This window comes from Rattus norvegicus, chromosome 9, assembly GCF_036323735.1.
Source record: "Rattus norvegicus strain BN/NHsdMcwi chromosome 9, GRCr8, whole genome shotgun sequence".
Classification (NCBI taxonomy): Eukaryota; Metazoa; Chordata; class Mammalia; order Rodentia; family Muridae; genus Rattus; species Rattus norvegicus.
In genome coordinates, this window is record NC_086027.1 from 83467965 (window position 1) to 83482084 (window position 14120).

At 41.0% G+C, this 14120-nt stretch overlaps 1 protein-coding gene across 15 annotated transcripts in view; it reads right to left on the reverse strand.

The window, feature by feature from the left end:
- Window position 1: 1 nt before the first annotated feature.
- Usp37 (ubiquitin specific peptidase 37) overlaps window positions 2–14120 on the reverse strand; it is a 99883-nt gene continuing 85764 nt past the window's right edge. For 12 of the 15 annotated variants that reach the window (XM_063266507.1, XM_063266503.1, XM_008767307.4 and 9 more), the window contains 6 exons: window positions 13642–13808; window positions 11900–11960; window positions 7996–8111; window positions 5581–5650; window positions 4444–4582; window positions 2–3942 (listed from right to left, as the gene is read on the reverse strand). In XM_063266507.1, coding sequence (XP_063122577.1) covers window positions 3855–3942; window positions 4444–4582; window positions 5581–5650; window positions 7996–8111; window positions 11900–11960; window positions 13642–13808 — 641 coding nt within the window. In that variant the 3' untranslated portion in view covers window positions 2–3854. The remainder of the gene's footprint in view (window positions 3943–4443; window positions 4583–5580; window positions 5651–7995; window positions 8112–11899; window positions 11961–13641; window positions 13809–14120) is intronic. The other 3 variants (XM_063266501.1, XM_063266502.1, XM_006245295.5) reach the window with 1 other exon arrangement.

The following is a 14120-nucleotide window of genomic DNA, read 5'->3' on the forward strand; positions in this document are numbered from 1 at the left end:
ATGAGGTTAATAAAGGCTTTAATGTCTTTCTCACACACATACCAAAAAAAAGTCATTTGTATAATTTAAAAAGAAAACAAAACCAGGGGGAAAAATCTTAAAGGATGAGAGGAACAGCTCTGCTAAAACACAGACAAAGCGCCGTTCCACACAAACATCAATCCTCAGAACTCAAGTCACTCTGAACACAAGGAAAACAGCCACCTCACAACGTGGCCAAAGCTGCCAGCAAACCTGGGAGCGGCTCAATCAGCAAAGTGCAGGAACCTCACTTCTGTTCCAGCCCACCCCCAGCCATGAAGAACCCCCACCAAAGGGCCAGGGAGGGTGAGGAGGAACCGTGAAGAGGAAAGGAAGCATGGGGACAGGTACACACACTACAATGGTCTCCTCCTTGCCCACTCTTTATTCCAGCTGAGTAGTTCAGACAACCGTCCTTTGTTCTTGATCTGGCTGGACACACCTGGATCGTGACTACTGACCCTCATCCAGCTTCCTCTCAGGCTTGAGGACTATCTCCTATCTGTAACTTTTAAGTCCACTGTTACTAAAATGTTTATTCATATGGGAACACCTAATTACAACCTCCAGACCTTAGGTACACAGCACTCATGGAAAGGACGCAATTTACAATCGTGTACAAATGAGAGACTGCTCAGATCTAGTAACTAAAGCAACCATCAAGTCTACTGTGGCAACATACAGAGTACCTCTGTTACAAAACTCCTGTGGCCAAGAAACTAGAGGTTTTCAATAAAATAGTTCTCCAGATGATAAGACAATATAGACAGAATCTTAAGTAATGCATTACAAAGGTGTTTGAAGGCAGAGATCTGTTTTTGTGTGTTTGCAGAGATGTTACTGTAAAGCAGGCAGAAGAGCAGACACTTTATGCCACTCTCATGTGTGTTGGGCCCAGTTTCTGAAAGTGTCCCTATATATACACAGTTCACATGAGTGCAAGGTTCACATGAGCACAGATCTGGTTAGAGACCTGCATATGAGTCTGTGGTGTGCAGGGAAAAACGCAAAGTCACTATGCTGAGGTTTGAACTATTGGAGCCTTTCCCTAGGAGTTTTTTACTTCATCTAGAAGAAAAATAAAAAAATGTGAAGTTCAATATTTGCACCCAGAGTTAACTGATTTGTAAGTACTACATCTTAAAATATACACACATCTACACATACACACATCCACGCTTGCGATGTCTGCTCTGCTGAGCTGTCTAGGTTAATTAAACCTGACCACAGAAAAGTAAGAAACCAATTTGGAATCAGAAAGTAAACAATTCATGGATTCGCTGACTCTTCCTGCTGGGACAAAGCTTATGAGTGTGTGTGTACACATATCTATGAAGCAAGCGAACAGCCTCCCCACAGACCTAAATGACAGTCTTGGCTACTAAGATAATATTCACATGCAGCTTTTTAACTCTGCATAACACGGTGTGTGTGTGTGTAAAATCAACTTTTTAGCTTATTTTCTCTTCCAGTTTTGGCTAAGATGACAAGATTGCATAGAGTACTAATTGCTATAAAATTCCAGTTCAGTCATTTAAAGTAACATAACCATACATTTGGCATTTTACACAGGAAGGTTATTATGCTGACTGAAGGGAATGGACACCCTCTGTTCCTATCTAATACTTTGTCCCTTCCCAGCCCAACATGTTAACTGTTCTATCTCCCAATTCTTTGTTCACAGTATTAAAAAAAAGAGGAATATATCATTTACTCATAATTTTAAAATAGACACAGCCACCTTAGACCAACCAGTACCCTATAATAAAGTCTAGGTGAGATTGCCATTTGGAGCCAAGCGGTCAAGTTAAAGGAAAGAAGGGAGCAGGGGAGGTTGACAGGTCATTGTATGAACTGGGCATAAAACTTAAGTCCTAAATTTGCAAGGAATAACCTATTTTTAACTAACAAGTCCTGCCCAAGACATGAGAGTCAAAACAAATCAGGCTCTGTGTCAAGCAGACTTCTAAGTCAACAGGAACAGAAGCTGTCAGAGCAGCTCAAAAACCCAGGAGGCAGTCTAGGCCCAGGGCATCATTTCTAGTGTCCTCCACACCTCAATGCAGAGCCTTTAAAAAACAAAAACAAAAACAAAAACCTCCCCATCATTTCAACAGCTTGACGTTCTCCAGTGCAGAGACGAGAGAGAACTTGCTAAAGCACACGATCATCAACCATTCGAGATAACCAGTCACTTTCGAGCAAAACCAGACAAAACCAGGCTTCTGCTACAAGTGAGACAGCACAGGTTAAGGTTAGTTTTAGACACAAATACTTCCCTCTGTTTTAAACTACTGCACAGCCTACCTGGGCCACTCTGGAACAGTCACTATGTGTGTAGATGGTAGGAGTCAGAGTTTATCAGTAGTCAAAGCACCGAGGCACACTCCAGCGATTCAGAGCTTTAGAAGAGGTGATTAAGTGAGAATATACCCAAGAATCAGGCTGGAGCTCTCTGAATACACTCTTCCAGAAGAGATGTTGCATCTTCAATGATGGGTTTTTAACATCCTCTGAAAATCTAATATGGTTTCATACCTAACTTAGAATTCACAGCAACCCTCCCATTAATAATAAAAGAATGAAAAAACGGGAAAAAATGAATGCAGGCTTCATTTTGCTAAGGTCTGTGCAATCTTAATGATACTTGAGCTGACAATTCCCTCAGGTTCATTTTATGGTTTCATTAGCTGCTTAACCAGGCAGGTCGTGTGAGCAGAGTGACTTTTGCAGCACTGGCCACTACACTGACACTTGGTCACACTCAGAGCACTAACAAGTAAGAGATATACTAGGCACCTTTGACTGACAGCTCCTGGAATCCCCTCTGGCTACTCATTTAACCCTTGCAACAGTGTTTAGCTCTCAGTTTTAGTGGTCCAGAGCCTGCACTGTGAAAGGTAGCATGGCCCCTCTCCCTGTGCCCGCAGGTCAGGGACTAGTGTTCTTCCCTGCCCTGAGCGTCCCTGTCAGTCCCAGATGAGCTGTCTCTGAACCCTTCACAACTGAGGCCGTAATCCGTTGGGGTCATGCGTGTTCCACACAGAAGAAAACAAAAGCTTTACCACTACCACCGCACGGAAGAGTACGAAGAGCACAGTGTGTGGAAACATCTGAAACAAAGTGCCGAGAGCATAACCACAGCAGGGGGCTGTGACGTTCTGAAGCACCAACAATCCATTTTGGAAACTGCACGTAAACAGCATGAGAATCATAAAATCAAAAGAAAAATAAAACTCAAATTAGGCTACAGAAATGCCTCTTGCAAGGAAAATAGAACTGTTTTTAGTGTAACTAGCTTTCCAGTGAGCTTTACCTACAACAAACATGAAAGGTTGGACTTGAGTGAAGCTACTCAAAATGAAAAACAAAACAAAACAAAAACCCAAAAGTTAAAAGCCAAACGCTATGTGCATCCTCAGACCTCCTCAGATGAATGTGCTTGGACACTTTGATTTCTCCGCCAAATGCTGCAGCATTCATTGTGAGCAGGAATACTACACTTCTGGTGGCTCATCCTAGCTCTTTAAGGCTCCATTCATTCAATATATGTGTGTGGGTATGTACATATATATTTACAGCATGTATTCATTCCTAACACAAAAGGAAGCGGCACTCTTGTAGGAGAAAAAGAGGATAATCAGCTATAGATGAGACCAAGGTTTCCATAAAACAGCATGGAGCGGTGCACATGACTGAAGCTTCTTTTGGTTTGGCCCTGAGCTGCTGTTGCTCCTGCATCAAGTAGAGTTCCAATTCTCTTGGGGCAGAGGACAGTGAGGAGGGTGGCAGTGACAGATGTGCAGCTCATGCCGCCGCCCACGAGATTCTCCTCACGAGGCCTGACGAGCAGCTCTCCCCACCTCCATGCTAAGCGCCTGAGAGGTTTTTTCTGTCTCCAGCAACTCATCAAAGATTTCCCTAAAAGAAAAAGAACCACAAAAATCAGAATTCAATGAGAAGAGAGAAATACAGGTGAGGGAAAAACCAAAGCAAATCAAACCAGGACATGGATATTGATGAAATTGCACAATCCTGCTTGGCACTTAGGTTTTGTTAATTTAGCAGTTTACTTGTTTGAGCATCTTAACCCTGGAAGCTGATTTCTGAGAATGAGGACATGCCAGCAGTTAGCTTTGGTAAGAACTCTGTGCAGTTCCTATTCACATGATCAGACCTCACTGAGAGAATTGAAGACTAGCTTATAAGATAGATCCTACCACAGAACAACCACTATAAGTGTAATCCTCAGATATTCTTATCAGATGATAACGTGAGCAGAGAAAATATTTGGGGGTTTTGAGAACTATCAAGAGATAAACCATAGGCAAAGACAGGAAACTCCAAAGCCCCCAGCTATAAAGTGCTGGGAGCAGAGTCTGGATGGCCCCAGCCTGTTCTGCCATCTGCTGGGGTTCTTACTTGTGCATATAGAAGAAAATATAGCCGCTGCGATCTCGATCACTCTGCACGGCAGCCTCTTGGATTTTAGAGACCTCCAAGTCATTGTAAGTGAACCATGCCTGTTTCTTAATGTCATACACATCACTAATGTAATGACCTGAAACAAAGTCAGAAAATTACAGTTTTTCCAAAATAAACCTTTTTCTCAGTTATCAGAAGTTTGAGAAAGAGAAACAAGTCATGGCCCCATTATTATCAGCTTCAGCAATATTTCTCAAATTCATTTAAAAATACGTACAGAGAATTAAAGTGATAGGTTGTGTGTATGTACTCTGCAACAGAGTTTCATTTCAGCTCTTGGCCATTTTAGACAGGGTGTCTTTAGGAAGCTTGGTTAACCTTGCGCTCACTTATGTGGTTCACAAGGCCTTGAGGTTTTTCTTTTTACCTTTTTAAAAAAATAAACCATGCTGCTTCTCAAGTGTTCAGTGTATTACAGAAATGTACCAAACCCAGAGAACAGTTTCTTACTTTTATCTTTTGCATGTGTGCATACATGTGTCTTCCTCAATCACTTCCTTCTTTATTTACTGTGGTTGGGTGTCTTGTTAAACCCAGAATTTTCTAGATTCACTTATGTAGCTAGCTAGCCAGCTTACATGAGGCTAGGATTCCAGATAGGCCATTGGATTTTCATATGGATGCTGAACTCCAAATTCTAGCCCTCATGTTTGGAAGGCAAGTACTTTATCCACGGAATCATTTCCCCAGGTAGATAACTTTCTAAAAAATATATTTGCTCAGGAGAATATTTATCATCATTTATGAATAGAAAAACCAAAATAGTCACACCAATTTACATAATCCACACACAGGGTTTAAGGGAATATTTAAAGTTTCCTTATCTTTTTATAGATGAGGTTTCAGACTGGCCCTGAACTCCTGATCTTCTTGCCTCCACTTTATGAATGCTGGGCTCACAGATATGTATCCCACTTTTAAATTTATACAGTAGTGGAGATGAAGTCCTGCATGCTAGTAGGCAAGCACTTTATCAATTACATCCTTAGTCTCTGACTTTTCCTTACAGTCGTCAACCTAAACCTAATAAAGACAAGCAAATACTAACACACGGGGCAAATGGTGTCCATTTACCTGAAGAAGAGGTGCTCCCAATGTGACTGACAACACTGATGAGCCGATAGGAGTGAGGAAGATTTCCTGTCTGAAAACACAAGTAAGTGGATGTAACCCTTCATTTGGATAAAAGTAAAATAATGACTTTACATTAATAAAAGGTGATATAGATAATCTTGAGTGCACAGTGTAGTAAAAGTCAGTAAACACTTCAGTGGTTACAGTTTATAAACCTTAGTGTATGACTCCTATCTCCAGGAATTATCCTAAAAAAAAACTTAAAAGAAAGGAATATACTTGGGACTGGAGAAATAGCTTAAGAGTCAAGAGTATCCTGTACTTATGTAGAACTCAAGTTCAGTTCCCAGCACCCATATAGGCACCACAACTGCCTATAAAACTCTGGCTCCAGGGGAGCTGAGGCCTGCTTCTGGCCTTGACAGTTTGCATGAACGCACACACGAGCACATGCGAGTGCACATGAGTGTGTGCGTGCGTGCACACGCCTAAAATCTTCAAAAAAGGTATACTTTATGTATATTAAATCACTCACTGCAATATTATAATGAGGTTAGCATATATACAATAAGTTGACTTTTTCTACATTTTAAATGCTGTATTAAAGTAATCAATAAAATAAAAAATTAAAAGTGAAATTTATACACTGTAGAATATACAATAAAGTCAAACCTGAAGATGGAATACAGCTATTAGGAAATAAAAGCTATTAGTGCCCGGTAGTGGTAGCATACACCTTTAATTCTAGCACTTGGGAGATAGAGGCAGACAGATCTGAGTTCAAGGCCAGCCTGATTGGTTTATAGAGCAAGTTTCAGCACAGGCAGGGATATTTAGAGAAACCCTGTCTTGAAAAACAATCAAAAACGATTAGCAATTCATAAATTTTGATGAATTATTTTACTCTGGGAAGTTTATCTTAAATAGGAAATTCGAAATGTGGAGAATACTATAATCACACAGTTGCTGAAAACACTATGATAATCAAAAATGGAAGTTGTGTGGAAGCATGTTTCTAATCTCAGTACTCAGCAGAAGGATCAGATTTCTAGTCCACCTTGGACTGTATTTTATAGCAAAAACCTTTTCAAAACACAAAAAAACCCACCACCACCAACAAAACTAATTTAAACATTCAGTGTTAGTTAAAAATTACCTAAGTAGTATGTTCATTTAAAGGACGACAGACATTAGAATAAAGTGCTCAGGCTGGAGATGCTGCTCGGCTAGTAGACTGTTTATTTGGCCTAATGAAGCCCTGGGTTCAGTATAGCACCGCATAGACAGAACATGGTGACACAAGCCTATAGTGGGAATACTCAGGAGATACAGGTGTTAGGGTCAGAAGGTTATCCTTGGCACATAGCTGGTTCATGGTCTGAACTACAGGAGACTTCATTTAAAAAAAAGAAATAAAGGGATGGAAAGATGGCTCAGCGATTAAGAGCACTGGCTGCTCTTCTAGAGGACTTGGGTTTTAATTCCTACCAACCACAAGGTGGCTCACAACCATCTGTAATGGAATCTGATGCCTTCTTTTGGTATATAGGCTCCATATACAGATAGAACACATACACACACCATAAATAAAAACGAACAGAAACATAAAATAAAGTTAAAAAAAAAACTTGTAAATAATCTTTTCTCCCCTCTGGACACAGGATCTCATTCTGTAGTCCAGGCTGGCCTTGAACTCTTGGTGGATCTTCTTGCCTCAGCCTCCCAAGTGCTGAGATTATAGGCATGAGCCATTAAGTCAAGCAAATAGGATTTAACAAGCAGAACAAAACATTGCTTAAGTTATAACATTTTTAAACACCTATGAAAGTGGGAATGACAAAATAATAAATTACTAGTTGCCAATAATAGGTGTGTGCTAGAAGAGTAGAATCCCAAGTAATCAGTCTTTTTTGGGGAAAAGCAATCATTTGCAAAAAGAAAAGGATGCTAGACATGATAGCGTACTTTTAATCCCAGCACTTGGGAGGCAGCACCAGGTGATCTCTGTGAGTTTGAAGCTAAGTTCCAGGATAGTTAGGGCTACAAAGAGAAACCCTGTCTAAAAAAAAAAACAAAAACAAAAACAAAACAAAAAGTGTAGGAGGGTACACCAATATGTTTATTATTACAGAATTAACCGAATGAACAGTTTTCATTAGATGCATTAGTAGTTACTTGGTAAAACTAGAGATAATGTAATATATCTATGTCTCCATTTATATGGATATACATGTTCTTATCTAAGAAGAACATCAGACAGTCAGGATGTATTTCTGTTTTGTCTGAAGGAAATAAAGAGCAAAAGAGAAGATGAAGATGAGTTGCCAGCGGCTGAGGGGCGGAAGCTGTGGTATACTGAAGAGAGTCTCTAAAGAGAAGGAGCAGAGGGGACCCCCGCAGTGTCAGCAACCATACCTCAGCATTTCTTTTCAGTTCCTCGGCTTCAGCTTCTGTGTACTCCATATCAAAAACATCCTCGTTTCCAGAGTCCTCATCTGAGCCCAGGGAATCCAGAAAAGAGTTGTTAAACTCTGAAGAACAGAAAGATGGGTCTTGTAAAAGTTCTTAGAACAGACATAGGATGACTGGGAAGAATAGCTCAAGACAGAGCTAGACTTGAGGGTGTCCAACTGCAATCCTAACACCAGGCAGAAGAAAGGCTGAAGACTGAGTTTTACAGATCTCTAAAGCACTTTTTTTTATAGAGGGTACTCTGGACTATAAAACAAGGCCATGTCTTAAAACAAAAACCAACCCAACCCAACCCAACCCAACCCAACCCAACCCAACCCAACCCAAACCAACCCAACCAACCAACCAACCAAACAAACAAACAAAAACAAAACAAACAAACAAACAAAAAACCCAAAACAAACTAAAAACCTAGCTTCAAATATTTATCTCATCATCCTAAGAAAACAAAATATTCTATTAACCAGGTTCACTCAGGCACCCTAGGAAGTAACTGTAAACGTAGGGATCTATGGAAGAAGTGCCCCTTTTCTTGTTTGCTGTGTGTCTGCGTAAGTTCAGGTGACTGTGCATGTACCTGGCGTTGTTCCTTAGGAGCCACCTGCCCTGCTTTGTTCGTTGTTAACTTTTATGTGCATGGGTGTTTCATCTGTACATATTATCTATGCATCACATGCACGTCTGCTACCCTTGGAGGCCAGAAATGGGTAAGAGATCTCCTGGAATTAGAGTTACACATGATTGTGAATTGAACGTGGGACCTCTGGAAGAGCAGCCAGAGTGTTCTTAATCACCGAGCCATCTCTCCAGCCCTTCTACCTGGATTTTTAAAGACAAGGTCTCTCACTAGGATGGGTTCTGGTGAGACTGTCTTCACCTCCCTGGCACTGTGATGCCTTCACCTAGTTTATCAGAAGATGCTGGGGAAAGAGTCATCAACGGTTTTACCCAGTTGTGAGCCCATGTGAATACACAAACAACTAGAATAGCAAGGTATGCCCATGGGTGCAGCAGTGGAACAAATGCTGTGGTTGTATCCAACTACTTCTAACTGGATTTAAGGCCTACTTCACAGAAAGAAACTCATACTAGGTACTATGAATCTCACTAAGAAACACTGGCCGGGGAGCTTATAGACCCAAAGGATAAATTTACTACTGTTATTTTGCTAAATGGACAAAGTATTAAATTGCCCTCTGAATCTGTGTGCCCACTGATTAGTGCAGCTATCAACCCTCACTAGAGTTTCTATGTGCAGTAGACAGTGGTTAACACAGAAACTCACAAATAGCCAAAGGACAAAGAGTCATCTATACCACACTATCTGCTCCTAAGGCTCAGGGACCACCACAAAAGAAGGAATTGAAAGACAGAGGTCAGGAGGATTGGAATGAGACAGTAACTGGACATGTCAGGCCACTCTACTTATGAACTCAAAGTAGCTATGACTGACTGCCTGCCCAAGATCAAGCCAGTGAACATTATAGCGTGGAGTGAAGTGGCAGTTTGAATGAGCCTATGGCAACCATAGGCTCATATGTTTAAATACTTGGTCCCTAGATGTTGGAACTCCTACTTTGGAAAGGATTAGGAGGTGTGGTCTTGGAAGAGGTGCATCCTTGGGGCCAAGCTCCATCATGATCTTTCTTAAGAAAGCTGGGGAGTGTTGTGGGAGTCAATACACAACTGGAACCAGGCATAGTGGCACATCCCTTTAATCCTACATGGCAGAGGCAGAGGCAGAGGCAGAGGCAGAGGCAGGTGGGTCTCTGTGAGATGGAGGACCATTTGGGCCACAGAGTTCGTTCGAGGGCCAGCCACAGCTTTATAGTGAGACCATCTTAAAAATAACAAAACAAAACTACAAAAGTGAAACCAGGTGGTGTGCTACAGGACCCCATTCCTAGCACTTGGGAGGTATATGTAGGAGGTTCAGTTAAGATCATTCTTGCTGGGCTGGAGAGATGGCTCAGTGGTTAAGAGCACTGACTGCTCTTCCAGAGGTCATGAGTTCAAATCCCAGCAACCACATGGTGGCTCACAACCATCTGTAAAGAGATCCGATGCCCTCTTCTGGTGTGTCTGAAGACAGTGACAGTGTATTCGTCATATATAAAATGAATAAAAATAAAATCTTAAAAAAAAAAAAAAAAAAAGATCATTCTTGCATAGCTAGTTGTGGACCCCATCCCCAGGTGGCCCTGAAGGCAGAATGCCTGAGAATCGTAGTTTTGTGTCTGTAACTTTGTCCTAACTACAGTGCTGCCAGTGCTCGCCTCTATACTCTGCTTTTCAGATCAGTCAGGATCCCCCCCCCCCTTTTTTTTTTTTGGTTCTTTTTTTCGGAGCTGGGGACCGAACCCAGGGCCTTGCGCTTCCTAGGTAAGCGCTCTACCACTGAGCTAAATCCCCAGCCCCAGGATCACTCATTTTTATACTACCCAAGTGTGTTCTATCTCAATCTGTTTCTGAGAACGGGAGAAAAACCAAAGGCAGTTTAACAGAAGTGAAGAGCCATCCAAGATCTCTTTATACTTCAGTACTCACTCCAAATATTCTGCTAAATAACATGACCATTCGTGAGTTTCTAAAAATTTAAATGTATTTTAAGTGTGTCTATGTATCCTATTCTATTGTTCTCTGCCTACTTCCTGTGAAAGAGGGTCTCTTTCTCCGAACCTAGAGATAGGCAGGCAGCCAGCTCTAGTCATCCTGGCACTTTCGTAGCTCCTCCCCACCACATGGTACTGGGATTACAGCATATCTGTGAGTAGGCTTTTTCTTTTTTTAAATATATATAGATAAGGGATCCAAACTCAAGTCCTCATGTTTGTACAGCAAGTCCTCTTACCCACTGGACTATCTCTCCATCCCTCTGTATGTAAACCTTATGCTACTGAGTTCTTTCTCTTGGCTCTCTCAACTGATTTCCTGAGAGTGAACTGCTGGAGAAGTCAATTGGATTGAAGCCATATATTGTAAAAATCTTAGCAATGGAACTATAAATCTTCTATTAAACAGATATTTTGCCTTTTGAGATTAAAAAATGTTATTTTGATATAGGTATAGATAGTAAAATAACTTTTAAACTACATGCATATACTTTTAGATTTATTTATAATAGGGTCTTTTGCCTGCACGTATTTAGGTACTATGTGCATGCCTGGTGCCCATGGACATCAAAGGGGTGCTGTTTTCTATACAACTAGAGTTATAAAGACACACACACACACACACACACACACACACACACACACACACACACACATATATATATGAATGAATGACATATGGATGTTGGAAATCAAACCTTGGACCTCTGGATGAGGAACCAGTTCACTTAACCATTGAGCTATCTCTCCAGCTCCAGTTTAAAAAAAAAATTACACACAGACACAGACACAGACACACACACACACACAGACACACACACACTCTAACAGAAATACTATAAATCTGTTACTACATTTAAAAAACTAAACAAGGGGTTGCGGATTTAGCTCAGTGGTAGAGCACTTGCCTAGCAAGCGCAAGGCCCTGGGTTCTGTCCCCAGCTCCGAAAAAAAGAAAAAAGAAAGAAAAACAAAACAAAACAAAAATCATAAGCAAAAGAGCTTAGTTGGCAGAGTGTACCTCGCACACACAGGCCCTGCATGTGATCTCCGCACTTGGCAGGGGATCAGTTTAAGGCCATCCAGGCCATCCTTAGCTACAGAGTTCCAAAGATATCTTAGGCTAAACAAGACTTTGTCAGTCTCATATATATATATATATGTATGTTTAAAATGTTCTTCTATGTATTAATACACTTTCCCGTTTAAAAATGTAATTAAACTCCTCTCCATACCTTGAAGACTTAACTCTGTAGCCCTTTTGAGGTCATCATCTTCTTTTTGTTCCCAAGCCTCCTACAGAGAACAAGAACAAGTATTTATGGAGGTGCTCCTTAGATAAGCCAATGAAGGCACAACACACTGCTCTGGGAGCACTTGCTCACCATGCTTTCTCTAGCTTAACAGGTATTTGAACTATGACCTATGTGGAAGGTGGAATGGAAGCTTGTTCCTTTTTCAACACTGTCCTCTTAAAACATAACATTGGGGTTTTTATTTCCTCTTGTCAATAACATTAGGCTTGCCAACCTAAAATCATTCAGTGTGACTGTGTGGCATAATTTTTTTTTTTTTTTTTTAAGATTTACTTTATTTATATGAGTAACTGTAGCTATCTTTAGATGCACCAGAAGAGGGCATCAGATCCCATTACAGATGGTTGTGAGCCACCATGTGGTTGCTGGGATTTGAACTCAGGACCTCTGGAAGAGCAGTCAGTGCTCTTAACCACTGAGCCACCTCTCCAGCCCCCTTTTTTTTTAATATATAAAATTCTAGTTACAGGGCTGGAGAGATGGCTCAGCGGTTAAGAGTGCTTACTGCTCTTCCAGAGGTCCTGAGTTCAATTCCCAACAACCACATGGTGGCTCACACCTATCAGAAATGGGATCCAATGCCCTCTTCTGGTGTGTCTGAAGAGAGCAACAGTGGAATCATACACATAAAATAAGTAAACAGACCTTTAAAAAAATGCTTGACACATAATTCACACCTAGCAAACAACTTACTTTCTTTTCCCTGGACTTAGCATTTATCACTTTTTACGATGCAGATGTAAACACTGCTACAATGCTGATTTCAAACAACCTACAATGAATACACTTTTCCTTTTTCAATAACTAATTGTATGTAGTGTAGAACACAAGTGGCTTGCTCCCCTGAGAGGATGCTGAATCACTTTCATCTAGGAGACACTCACGCCCTGTGTATGACAGTAGAATGAACAGCATCTCCATAGGCTAACATTTTTAATACTTTATCCTAACTAAAGAAACCAGATCTACAAGACATGTTTGGCAGCAATACCAAATGAGGAACCTCGACTGTCATTTTTCTGAAATAGTAAAGGTATTCTTGGGAAAAAATATAAACAGGCTGGGCAGTGGTAGAACACACCTTTAATTCTAAGCATTGGGGAGGCTGAGGCAGATGCATTTCTGGGTTCAAGGTCAACCTGGTCTACAGAGCATGTTCTAGGACAGAAAGGGCTACACAGAGAAACCCTGACTCAAAACAAAAAAATAAAAAACATAAATAAAAATGTTTAGCTGCCTTTATGATTGGGGATGAAGCTCAGAGGTAAAATCCTTGTGTAGCACGGATAAGGCCTGGGCCCCGTCTCCAGCATCACATGCACATATCTACTGTACTGTACGTACAGCAGCACTGTTTATAAATAAAGGTGAGAAGAACTGACTATGAGATTTTAAGGCACTCTTCTCAACCTTGGCTGTTTATTACAATCCCCAGGGAAGCCTTTTAGATCTAGATTAAGTAAAGAAAAATCCATTTTCATAATGAAAACCCTAATTTAATAACTGTTCCAATCCAAAACAAGCCCAAATAATTTTTCCTAATATCTAACTGTATGTAAATAACTAGGAGCAACGACTGACACATAGTCAATGATTAACACATGGGTCATTGTGATGATCTCTAGGAAGCAGGGAGGAAGCAGCATCAGACAGCATCTTACTTGTTCTTGAAGGCTCTGGGCCAGGGCTTGTTGCAGCTCCTGCTCCTCTCTTTCCCGCTCTATGTCATACTGCTGGAGCCAATCAACCTCTCCCTGAGAACCTTCTGGAGTTTTGTTTTCTTTATTCTCATCACAGTCTTTTGTTATCTCAGTAAAACTAGCAGGACCTAAAGAAGCAGAACATTATTTTGGAGAAAACCTGAAATTTGTGGACTCTAGTGACACCTCCTGTTGAGAGAGTAGTTACCTCGCCCTCATTAACACTGCAGGTTATAATCTAACAGCTCAGGCAGGCCTAGAACTTGCTATGTATCTGAGGATGGCCTAGACGTTAACTCCCATCTACACCTCCTTGCTGGGATAACTGGTATGCACCATCATGCCTATTTGGGGATGCTAGGGAACCACACCCAGAGTCTTTAGTAGACACCCGGCTACTAAACAAACTACTACACTCCCAGCCTTAGAACTTTTTGGGA